We start from the raw sequence: 12,484 nt of genomic DNA, 5'->3' as shown, positions 1-12,484 counted from the left end.
AGTCGTTCTACCACAAAATAAGGACCAGGACTAGCGTATGGTAAAAATGCAACCAGTAACATTGAAACATTCGCGAGTAACATAGATCAGACTTTTCAGAGTTTAACATAAATTAGAAAAAAACTTTTATTTAGAAATGTAAACCTTCAATTGTTTAACTATAGTTATATTAAAAATGCAATAGCCTGTTGTAATAGCCAGAATATTTATATAAAATCGGTAATACAAACTATGTTTTTAGCTACAACACTTTATTACTAATACTTTCATGTGTAGTGTTGCTGATAATAAAATAAAATGCTGAGTGTAATGTTCAGATAAAATGTTTGTACCATTTTTGGTTATTTTATAGACAGCTATTAGATAGATAAAACTATTAAAACTACCAAAACTTGTAGTTGGATGATTATGGTCATACAGTATATATACTGTATATATACTGTATGTATATACAGTATATATACTGTATATATATTATATACAGTATATATACTGTATATATACAGTATATATACTGCATATATATACAGTATATATATACTGTATATATATACTGCAGCCAATCACGAACAAAAGACCAATCATGAGAAACATGAATGCGGTGTAATGTTTCCATTTACTAGCCTTACGAAAGTAACTTGAGCAGCCGATGCATAAACCCATAAAGTTATCTATCTGTCTCTTGATCCTGACTATATGATGTGTCGTTTGTATCGCATAAATTAACCTCAGTGGCTGATCGGTATTTAGCCTGTCCTCCGTCATCTGTGGCAAGTGAGCCTTCAGTACTACTGGTTACATCGATAGTGATAAAAGATAAAGACATTTCACAGAGATAATTGAATCACTAACGGTAATTAAACGAAACATCCATTTGCTCTAAACAGTACAGGCGCAGCAGTTCGTTCAGCGGTAGAAGAAAGACTTGATTATCACAGATAAAGCTGTGCCACTAACAGTAATTACCATTATTAATAACAGATTTCAAGAACCATGGACTGTTTTGTTACTAGATGCACGGTATGGCAGTACATGAATGTATATACATGTATGTCTTTTTTCCATAAATACAAACAAATAATACATGAATATTTATATTTTCTTTGCATTATATTTATATTTGCATAATGAAATTAACAATTATTTATGCAACCCAAATGATCTGAATCGGTATCTGAATCGGATTATTTTTCAATAAGAATCGGTATATCGAATCGGTATCTGAATCGGCTGGTGAAATTAGAATCGGAGCATCTCTAACTGTGAACATTACTTTCCATGTCGTTCTCTGAGATTTGAGCTTCTTCTTTACAGGAGAGGTTGTCTTCTCGCCGATTCTTGAATTCATCAACCCACCAATAGCAGCTTGTTTGTGACATACAGCTTTCCCCATATTGTTGTTGCATTTTTCTGTGTATGACTCTTGTTTTCAGACCTTCAGCTCTCAACAATCTTGTAACAGCTCTTTGCTCTATGAGTGAGCATGTTTTCAGCTTGGCAGCCATTTTGAATATAAATAATATCAAATAGTTGAATCACTAAAATGATGAATTTTTGGGTAAGTGATGAGAAGTCTCATTTATAAAAGTCTAGAAAATATTAAATTGCTAAATAAAATAGAACAAAAGTTATGACCAAATTCCCACTACTTATTGACTGACCCTTATATATATACCCTTATTATATGTATATATATATATATATATATATATATATATAACATATATATATATATATATACATATATATATATATATATATATATATATATATATATATATATATATATATATATATATATATATATATATATATGTTTCCTCACCCCGAGTTAATCGGGGTGAGGAAACAATTTATATATACAGTGAAACATGGATAACTCCAACTTCACGGGACCGAGCAAACAAAAGTGTTTGAGTTATCAGAGCGTTCAAGTTATCAGAGCACAGTCACAAGTGAATGTATTTATCAGTAGATACATATACAAACTACATGTATATATAAAACTAAAGTAAAGGTTGTTTGTCATAAGTTAAAGGGCATCTGATGTAGAGTTTTAATTTATCAGAAAGTATAGATATTTTTATACACTTGAGATTTGTGAGTTGTTTTAGGTGATGTGACTGCCAGAACTTTTTCAGATTAAAATTGGCAAAACCTAATCGCGGTTAAAACGCTCAGAAGACATTTTTTCTTTTGAGTGTTTTACTCGAAATCAATCTTGCCAATTTTAATCTTAAAACGTCTTGTCAGTCACATCACCTAAAACTGCAAACAAATCTTAGCCCAATAGAAAAATATCTATTCTTTCTGATAATTTTTAAAATTGGACATGAGTAAACATTTATGACCAATGCAAAAAAGCATGCTTTACATCTGATCAGTTGTTTCATTTAAAAAACTCATCGAGTGTAGTCTGTGACAAGGTATTTTTTAGACAAAGATCAACAGTGTGACTTATTGTAGAAATAGATTTTAAACAGTTATTATAGTCCTTAAAAACTTGTCAGCCTTTTCTAACAAAATTGGCCCATCGATAGGTACGCCTTCACTACGCACTTGTCTAAACCAAGTCAATAATACACCATCCAAATCATCGTGCGATGTTGAACGATCTCTTAGCCTTGATGAATTTTGGTCACATAACGATCTTATTCTTTCTTTTTGTTTAATCCATGTTGACACTGTACTTTTTGGAAGATTTTCTCTTTTTGATAATGCTGATAGCATTTGTCCTGCTTCGATTTCCTCGAGTACTCTAAGTTTGTCAGAAGGTTTCCACGCTTTTCTTTGCTTGCGTGATGCCATCGTAAAGCGGATGTCTGTTGTAGCGGACGCCAAGCCACGAGCCTATTTGTGACCTTTTATCTTTATGTATCCGCGTATAATCACTGTTACAATATGTATTCTGCATGCTGTGTCTATCTTTATTAAATTTTTATCGCTAATATCTTCTAACGTTTATAGCTTGGCCGTAACTAAGCGAACGTCTTAGCGACCCTATTAATCATTTTTATACGATTTCTTTTTCGGTTCCATTATACGGTACGGGGGAAATGATATGTACACTAAACGCGTATAAAAAGTGCTTTCGTTAAGAAAGCAGAGTAGTCTCAGCTCCACGACTAGTGGAAACTTCTTCGAAATAAATTGAACGGAAACCACGTTTGTGAATTCGGCAACAAACTGTTCGAGTTAACGGTGCCGAGGTCGAGTTATATAAAGCCATTTATCATTGAGTGGGAACGGACCAAGCAAATCCATTCAAGTTAACCATGTGTTCGATATATCCGAGGGCGAGTTATCCATGTTTCACTGTATATATATATACAAAAAGACTCCGACATGGAAGTAATCAGTTTAGAAAGCTTTTACCTTGGAGACACCGTAGAGTTAACGTATGGGCTTGGAGACACCTTAGAATTAACGTATGGGCTTGGAGACACCTTAGAGTTAACGTATGGGCTTGGAGACACCTTAGAGTTAATGTATGGGCTTGGAGACACCTTAGAGTTAACGTATGGGCTTGGAGACACCTTAGAGTTAATGTACGGGCTTGGAGACACCTTAGAATTAACGTATGGGCTTGGAGACACCTTAAAGTTAACGTATGGGCTTGGAGACACCTTAGAGTTAACGCGTGGGCTTGGAGACACCTTAGAGTTAACGTATGGGCTTGGAGACACCTCAGAGTTATTGTATGGGCTTGGAGACACCTTAGAGTTAACGCCCGGGCTTGGAGACACCTTAGAGTTAACGCGTGGGCTTGGAGACACCTTAGAGTTTACGTATGGGCTTGGAGACACCTTAGAGTTAAAGTGTGGGCTGGCCATGCAGAAGGATGGTTCATAAGAAAAGGTGGTAATAGAGCAACACTTATTTTAACTTGGACTAGGTAAAGTTCATAACCAACTTGATTATAAACCTTCTATGTTTTATTTTGTTTCATTTTATCGTGCACTTTCACCAATCATCTCACTTTCAATTATGAAACTATTTTGCCTCAAGTCTATGGACGCCATATCTTGAAAATTACCTCAAATGGAGTGACAAATATTTGCTTAAAATTTACATCATATGTAAGTCAAGGGAATTACATTGTAAATGGAGATATGACTGCACATTCTTAGTAGTCATCTACTCTTGTTGTTCAAGTGTAGACAACTTCTAAAATTGGTATGATAAATAAAAATCATAGAAAGGCTTACCAGGCATTGAGTGTGTTTGGGCAAGCTCCAACAGATAGTGTACAATCTCCTCTATTACAGTGTATGTGCTTGGGTAGCTGAAAAGAACACAAAAAACTAATTAAAATGAATTTGAACTGATTTAAAAAGGCCAATTAATGTAACTTATCAGGGGATGCAGCTAATCATTGCATAATTTGGAACAAGATGACTCCAAAAATAATTAAATAGGTAAAATGCTATTATACATGCTAGCACTTAGACTGATCTCTCAACAGTTTACAAAACTCATCATTTAAACTGCGAGCATATAAATCATGGCTTTGGTGGGGTTACTTATCAAAATGTTTTAGAACCATCCACAACTTTCACACTATCCCTGCAGTAAGAATAGGCCATCTGCATTATACTGCACAATGAAGCTGGTCAAACAAGCAATTCAGTCTAGAAGGTTAAAAGTTTGGTTTAGTCTAGTGTTTAAAAGATGACCATGTTAAACGCTTTAAGCCAATAAAGATGCTCATAACACTCTACTCAGCCAATCACAACCCCTACCGCTTTTGTGAAAGAAATTGTAAGAGAATCTCTCTCCTGTCAGCAGCCTACAACAGAAGCAATTATTGTCTTACCCTCACACAGTTAGTACAACTCGCGTTGACAAAAAATAATTGCAATTACACCTAGAGCGAGTTCTGTAAGAATCTCAACTAGATCATTGAAAGTATGTCATGGTTGTAGCACATATTAGACTGAAGGCTAAAAGGCAACTAGTAAATATGAGGGATACATGTAATAAAAACTGTGAGGTTAGGATACAAGACTACGCGGTTTTATTTCTTTTTGTAATATTGTTATGACAAATTTTATTCATTTTTGCCTCCTTTGAAAGAATGCATCAAACACGAATAGTGAAAGCCACTACACAGGAGTAAAATCAGTAAGGGGTTAAATATATAGTAAAGTCTGTAATCTGCATAAACAAGGGCATGACAAAGAAAACAAAGAACTTCAAATTTTAAAACTAGGACTACTAGCACAAATGCAAAGGCATTGACACACCCATGTTAATACTTTAATAAGTTTTTAATAAGAGACAGTACTAACAACAAGAGACAGTACTAACAATAAGAGACAGTACTAACAATAAGAGACAGTACTAACTATAAGAGACAGTACTAACAATAAGAGACAGTACTAACAACAAGAGACAGTACTAACTATAAGAGACAGTACTAACTATAAGAGACAGTACTAACAATAGGAGATAGTACTAACAATAAGAGACAGTACTAACTATAAAACGCAGTATTAACTATAAGAGACAGCACTAACAAAATGAGACAGTACCAACAGTAAGAGACAGTACTCACAGATACACTGGCATCTCTGAGTGCATCTCGTATCCTTCCTTTAAGAACTGCGGCTGATGTATCACCGGGCCTGTTGGTTGACAAAGACCAGAACTTCTCCTACAAGTTGAATAAAAGCTGATAGTCTCACTATGGTACAACAAAGATTATCGCAAATAAAACTCAAATGTGCATGTATCCGCTGTCTACAACGACAGTGTTAGCCTCCTATATGTTAGCTATTGCTCAAAGTTTAATTTCATCAATCTATTACAAAGCTATATAGAACGAAACATTTTGGAATAAGCAATACAACAATAGGAAACGCAAAAGAATTGAATGGCTTCATTGTGTATTTTGTAAGTTATCTTCTCAGTGGCAGACACAAAACATATTTAACTCGACTTCATCCATTCCACATACAATAGAACTATTCAAAAACGCACAACGCACTATGTCTGCCAGAGATGAGATGCGACCTAGCATAAAAACTGTTTTGAGTTGAAAGGTGAAGAGGATGACTCATCAAAGAATAACTTACGTGTACATAACCTCTGGCAAAAAGGAGAGCACTTGTAGCGAAAGCTGTAGAAGGAAGGCGGCGGTGAACAATCTCGTGTCTTACACTCACTAGCCATTCGGGTATCCCAATCTAAAGACACACATGTATCTAAATATCATCCCAATATAGAGCCATCCATGTCTCTAGATATCATCCCTATCTAGAGACATGTATCTACATATTATCCATAACTAAAGATGTACATGTATCTATATAGTGTCTCTATCTACATAAATATACATCTATTCACATAGTATTTCCCTTTTACATGCATATAAGTCTGTCTACATGTATCCAGTTATCCCAATCTAACGCATATGCATGAATGTAGATATGTATATGTATATAGGCACGCATCAACATATAATTTTAATCGAATACTATTTCTCATGGCATTTGGTATTTATCAAATGGTATTTCTATCAAATATGCACCTTTGTACTGATGATGTAGGCAGTATTCTTGCCTGCACAACTAAATGTTGATATGCGAGTTCAACCATAGAATGTGACATCAATTCAGATTGCTATTGAACCACTAGTCTTACCTTGGCTGCAAGCTCCGCCACTGAGGTTTTGTCAAGCTTATCTGCCAAAGAGCCTTCAGTCATCAAATTCACAAACCTTGAAAATTATTTCATTCATTTTTATCAAGGTAGACGGTACACATGCATGCTTATAGTCAATAGAAATTACTTGATACTACATTATCTCTCAGATTAATAGCATTGCAAAAATAGTTCACCATAAGATATTTCCAATTAACCTTTGACCCCATCGACATTACACAGCAGAAGCCGATAACGTGCACGCAGTCTGTCATTCAACTTTGGAATAATGAACAGCATAAACACAGACTAACAGACTTTTTATGGCTGACCTCAGTCAGGCTTGGTTTGTCTTTGTCTATGTGTAAACTGTTATGTAAAATAACAGTGAAAATGGGTGTATGTACTCCAGTTCTGTAAGGAACTACACTTTTTAAAGGTGTGTAGAGAACAAGCTGAAGATATGAACCGCCTGCTTTTGACAAAATTGAGCTGCATATATAGTGAAGCATGGAGAGACGCCTACCTAAGTCGTATGCTTGTTTCTATAAGAAAGCGGCCATAAAGTGACAGAGTAGCGACACCTACATGTAGATGTACCAGTGCCACAGCACTACGCTGGGCTGACAAACAGATCATGCCTCTATGATCATAGATAGGGTATGAGTGATGGTTGTGTGACGCATATAAAGCAACAGGAAAGCAAGACCTGCATGCACAAGTGCGACCCCATTGGTCAATAAGGCCATTTCCATGGCACACATTTAGCATATCGTGCCGGTGTTTCACTTCCAAAAAGCAAGAGAATGGGAGCGACGCGGCTGTTTCCATGATGACATTTCATAAAAGGTTCACTGTGTTATGCAATCGCTATTACATATGGAAACTTAATTAATATAGCGAGCTCATCATCATTTCATGTACAAGCTTTCATCATTTCATGTAAGTGCATTATGTAATGGATGCGCGTGTAGATGTAATGTGGTAACATGCCAAGGCCTATATCAGCTAGTTCAATGCATTCATCCCTATGTTTCTATGACGCAGATGACATGAATTTGGAGTTGTGCGCGCCTTGAGTTACTGTGCGACAAGGGTTTCAGTAGGCATTCATCCACATGTTGCGATTACAGCGAGCGCTTTGATAAAATAGATAAGGATTACTAGGCAGAGGTCATAGCGGTGTATTCGAAACTGCTCAAATCGAAATATGAACAATTCAAGTGTGGAAAATGTTTCAAATGGAATCGCTTGCGCAGGATTTTTTCCACATAAGCCACAAGTCCTGTTTCCATTGTTCTCCGTCGTTCGCAAGCATAAAGCATTTGGAACAAATTGCGAGTAACAAAACTCTTTGATTTGCGGATTTTTTCAACTTTGCAGAAGATTCAAACTTGCGAGTTAACCGTATGACGGAAACACTTCCATGCTTCAGGTTGAAAGAATATGATTTGGCAGAGTTATACCTAGCTATAGTTAGTGATGCAGAATTTGTCACCGCTTGCTGATCAACAGAGGATACTGCATCTCCATTCCTCAACTGTAATAAGTCTGTCAGAATACACAAGGTGATGTCAAGTACATCCTGAAATCGTCTCCCTTGCCTACCAAACATGTGCAATAAATAACGAAAGCGAAATAAATGTTGTAATATTAACATTCAATAAGAGCTAAAAACATTTGCAAAAAAACTACAGAATATGAGTAACCAAAATAAAGATTTAAAAAATTAAAACCTAACAATATAAAGAAACTGCAGATGCATCGGAAAACTTAACGATTTTTTAAAATATAGTTTAGTACCCCCATACAAACTTTTTGATTGAAGACAAGGATGAAAAAATGACTAAAATAGATATACTAGAGTCTACAACAAGTTCTTCAGTTTAGTTTGAGAATGCTGCATTACCACCCGAACACAATTAACTGTGTGGTCTGTAAACATCTGAAGGGGTTTTTAACTGCTTGCGCTCTCAACAAAGGTGTTTGTGTTGCATAACTTTAAGAGGACTTTATTAAAATAGCAGTCAAGTAGCCCTTATTCAATTAATTTTATAATTGACTTATAAACTTACATTAGACATCTATGTTATTTACAGTGCACCTTTCTGATAAATTTTTTTTAAATAGCCAACACACAATTTTAAATATTTTGTTTATGAAGAGTGCAGATTAACTCCATGCAATTTTTAAGTGATAAATTTACTTTTTGATGGCAAAATGACTTCAGTTTGCAGCATTTATTGAGCAGTCTCTGCAGCGATACCCAACTACTTTCTACATAAAATAGATAAAGACGATTTGAACTAAAAATACTTACATTTAATACATTTTCGATAAATTGGTTGACATGCAAAAATTAAGATTTAACGACAAATTGAACCAGTGATCAACATAATTTGGTGGTGTGGTTTCAACAAAATCTTATGCAGTGAATATGATAAGACACTAAATGGGAAATTTTTCAAAATCTCTAAAAATCTCAAAATCAAAAAATTTTTTTTAAAAAAGCTGATAAGTTTCTAAAAAATTTTTTATCATTTTTATTAAGACTAAAACTTTATGAAAGCCTAAAAATCTGCTGAGCAACTGCGGTTGAAACTTGTTCAATTTGCAGATGACTGTTCAGTTGTGACAACCAATCATATCTGATTGAGCACAGAGGTACTATTCACCACATGAAGAAAGCGCATTGCCCTTTTCAAGCGTAAATATAAATTTGCTCATTTTTAGTAAAGTAGTAGTAGCCAATAGGAATAACAAATACATTTGTGTACGCAATCACTGTCAGTAATGCAGATTTGCTTGCAACGCCAACTGGTTATCAGAAAAACTGTCTGAAGGCTAAAAGATGTTTTATCAAAAAAATGTAGAGCCGTTCTTATTTCTCATAAGTAATACAATCATTCGGTATTTAGGAAAATGTCTATAATATTTTCTTTACTCACCGAACTCTCCAGACGAGAAGCCTCTCCTGGGCCTCGCGCAAATCTGATGTTTCATCACTTATGATTAGATCTGCGACTCGTTCAAACTCACTCCTACAGCAATATCATAGATGTAAGAATAGTATGACTAAGAATAGCAAAGGTAGAGTAACAATAAAACTTTCTTATTACAGAATATCACTATAGTACTTCAGATGTTGCAGGTCCCTAAAACTTTATACCTAAGAATAATCTCGTAAGAATTTCCAATGCTATAAATAATTCTTTTTCCCACAACCAAACGAGCAGGAGCAAAGTTTGAGAGTTTTTATGATATATGCATGTGCACACAACTCACGAAAATTATTCATCAACAACGTCGCAAACTCTTGCATCAAAATCTCATCAACAAATTTAACCATTTTTTGTAGAGTCGTTAAAGTATAATAACGATACAAAACACATATAAGCCTATTTAAATATGTTACCAAGTCTTTGTAAACCGTCGGCATTATCTTAAAACTTACCCATCTGATCGGATTATACATAATTAGACAGATTAATTCGGCCAAAAATCTTTATTAAAACTGGCCAAGCCTCGTTTTTATTAAAATTAAGACCGGCAAACGAAACGCCGAGCGACAGAGAATAGAACCATTAAGTCGTGCGCATTTCACAAAAAAATAACGCGCACATTTCACCATTCTATAGCATTGTCGAATTGCCGAAGGTTTCTGTAATTAACGTAGAAGTACCGAAATATAATCGTTTCTTTTTTGCCGATTTCAAAGTAACTGACATTTTGGAAACTTTTGAGTACTTTGGTATTCTAACTGATTTCCAAAGCAGGGAAAGTAAAGGAAATGATGATGATATTTTTTTTAATGATTCTTATGATATTATTACAATATTTAATTATAAGTTTGGATGACTATTGAAGTCTTATAGTCACACTAAAAACATCGATGATGGGCAGTATGTTACTGTTATTATTTTTTCTAAATAGTTTTGTTAAATAGATTTTCTAAAAATCTATATAAATATCACAACTTCTTGATATTGTTAGCTATGACATTTTGAAACGTAAACGAAATTGTGCATTGGTTTTCTATTATTACTGTATTACTATATTAATAATATTGGTTATTCTAATAATATCAGTGCATTTTACTTCTAATATTGGCCAATATTGCATTTCTCCTATTGCAGGGGGAGAGATATAAACATATAATCTTTTCCTTTTATTATTGCTGTTTGTTGTATATAATAACACCACACCCAGTACATTACAGCTACCATTGCAGTTATACTATTGCACTGCAGTGCCATTTGACTGCTAATATTGCATTTCTCAACCATCAGTACCCTTTCTTTTTTCCAATATCACTTTGGTCGTGGGCTGTATGACAGGGGAATTTCTAGTGAGTAAATATTGTTTATTTAACTTTGAAACAACTAAAAACATAATGTTCAAATATGCTAAAAGTGTGTACAGTATTTATCATTGTTTCTGGGCTCCTGAAGAAATAAAATCAAATATGATTTATTTTTATATGAATATTCGGATCAGCATAATTAAGACGGTTTCAACATACGGTAGGAAGTAAATTTTGACCAAATTAATTTATTATGTCAAAATTTGACTATCTATAATTGTCACTAAGCCCTTTATAAAATTTACTCGATACCTGAGCAAAATGTGTCAAGTGAGCTATCAGTGACAAGAGCAAAGCTAAAAGAGGGTATCTCCTATCCTCCAATTCCAATAAAGAAAAAATAATTTCTGTCTTTGAGTTGTCTATCTGTATGTAAGCAATCCCTTGAAGATCAAATATGATGTCTGTTTCACTTACTGCCAGTAGACACTGTGAGTGTTTTTAATAGTACTATTATACAAACAATGACTCTATGATTTTGGATGGACATGTCTAAGTCCAGTGGCAAGGGAACCTTGAGGACTAGAAACATGCCCAGTTGCAGAGAGCATTTAAAGGTTGCACGTTATTCTTGTCATCGTCCGTAGTTTTTTTTGAGAATTGAACCCTAACCTATTGTTTGCAGGTTGGGCATTCTAGGCCACGGCTGCTCTCCCAGGCTGCGTCTAAAATTACATCAGATGAAGAATAAGGTTGGCAACTATCTGATATTACCTATCATAAGCTACATATAATATCTAGCTATCGGCTCTCACACTCTCAGTCAGTAAATTCTGGGTCTCTCTCCCTCTCCTTTTCCCCTCTTCCCCTCTCCCTTCTCTCCTTTTATCTCTCGCAAGTACCATGTCCTGTGAGAACACAGGCAATCATGGTTCTCCTCCCCTCCCCCCTCCATCTTAGAACCATGACTGCTATTGGAAGGTTTCAACAGCGGTTTTTCTTTGCTTTTTATTGAGTGCTTTTATTGAGTCACCATTTCTAGTTAGCTGGCCATTAGCTCGCAGAGGAGCTTTTCCGCATTCGGTCATGTTTTGATTTCAGTCCTGCAGAGTTATTAGCCACCCTCCTCATCTCCACTAGAGCGCAGATGAGGGAGCCGATCCAGTCGCCGACAACCCAACTTGACACAAGAGCAATTGCGGTCAGATGCCCTACCTAACACCATCAATGGTCTTTAGGTGACGCAAACTACTGACCATTTGACCATAGGCCAGCGCCTTAACTACTGAACCATTGCAGGGCTCCATTATCATCATGTAGACATCTGTCTTGCATATGACTTTTTGACCAAGCTGCTAAGAAACAAAACTGGGTGGGTCTGGCCTTTGAATCAATATGCATATAGAACCAAACTTGTGTGCAACTTCTGAAAGAGAGGAATGCGTGGAGCAAAGGTTGTTATGCATAAAAATTGGATAAAAAGGAAACAGCAAAAGCCTGCAAGCACAACAAAGATCAAAACAAGTAGTTATCTGG

At 35.3% G+C, this 12,484-nt stretch overlaps 2 protein-coding genes across 2 annotated transcripts; both read right to left on the bottom strand.

Moving 5' to 3' along the window:
- Positions 1-3,371: 3,371 nt before the first annotated feature.
- LOC137407837 (uncharacterized) lies at positions 3,372-3,833 on the bottom strand. The gene has a single exon (XM_068094217.1). The coding sequence runs from the start codon at positions 3,831-3,833 to the stop codon at positions 3,372-3,374; it is 462 nt and encodes a 153-aa protein (XP_067950318.1).
- Positions 3,834-4,738: 905 nt separating this feature from the next.
- Positions 4,739-12,255, bottom strand: LOC137407835 (ribosomal biogenesis protein LAS1L-like). Its single transcript, XM_068094216.1, has 7 exons — positions 12,164-12,255; positions 9,594-9,686; positions 8,112-8,249; positions 6,646-6,721; positions 6,078-6,188; positions 5,558-5,656; positions 4,739-4,789 (listed from the first exon to the last, which is right to left on the bottom strand). The coding sequence occupies exons 1-7, from the start codon at positions 12,253-12,255 to the stop codon at positions 4,739-4,741; spliced, it is 660 nt and encodes a 219-aa protein (XP_067950317.1).
- Positions 12,256-12,484: the final 229 nt, after the last annotated feature.

Source organism: Watersipora subatra, chromosome 11 (genome assembly GCF_963576615.1).
Source record: "Watersipora subatra chromosome 11, tzWatSuba1.1, whole genome shotgun sequence".
Taxonomy (NCBI): Eukaryota; Metazoa; Bryozoa; class Gymnolaemata; order Cheilostomatida; family Watersiporidae; genus Watersipora; species Watersipora subatra.
This window is presented reverse-complemented; position numbering and strand designations above follow the sequence as displayed.

Excerpts from the sequence above, each read along its gene's own strand:
- LOC137407837 (XM_068094217.1), bottom strand. The coding sequence starts at position 3,833 with ATGGCCAGCCCACACTTTAACTCTAAGGTGTCTCCAAGCCCATACGTA.
- LOC137407835 (XM_068094216.1), bottom strand. The coding sequence starts at position 12,255 with ATGGAGCCCTGCAATGGTTCAGTAGTTAAGGCGCTGGCCTATGGTCAA. Across the intron at positions 9,687-12,163 it reads AAGACCATTGATGGTGTTAG|GAGTGAGTTTGAACGAGTCG; the intron begins GTAGGGCATCTG and ends ATATTGCTGTAG. Across the intron at positions 5,657-6,077 it reads TTGCCAGAGGTTATGTACAC|GAGAAGTTCTGGTCTTTGTC; the intron begins GTAAGTTATTCT and ends TTCAACTTGTAG.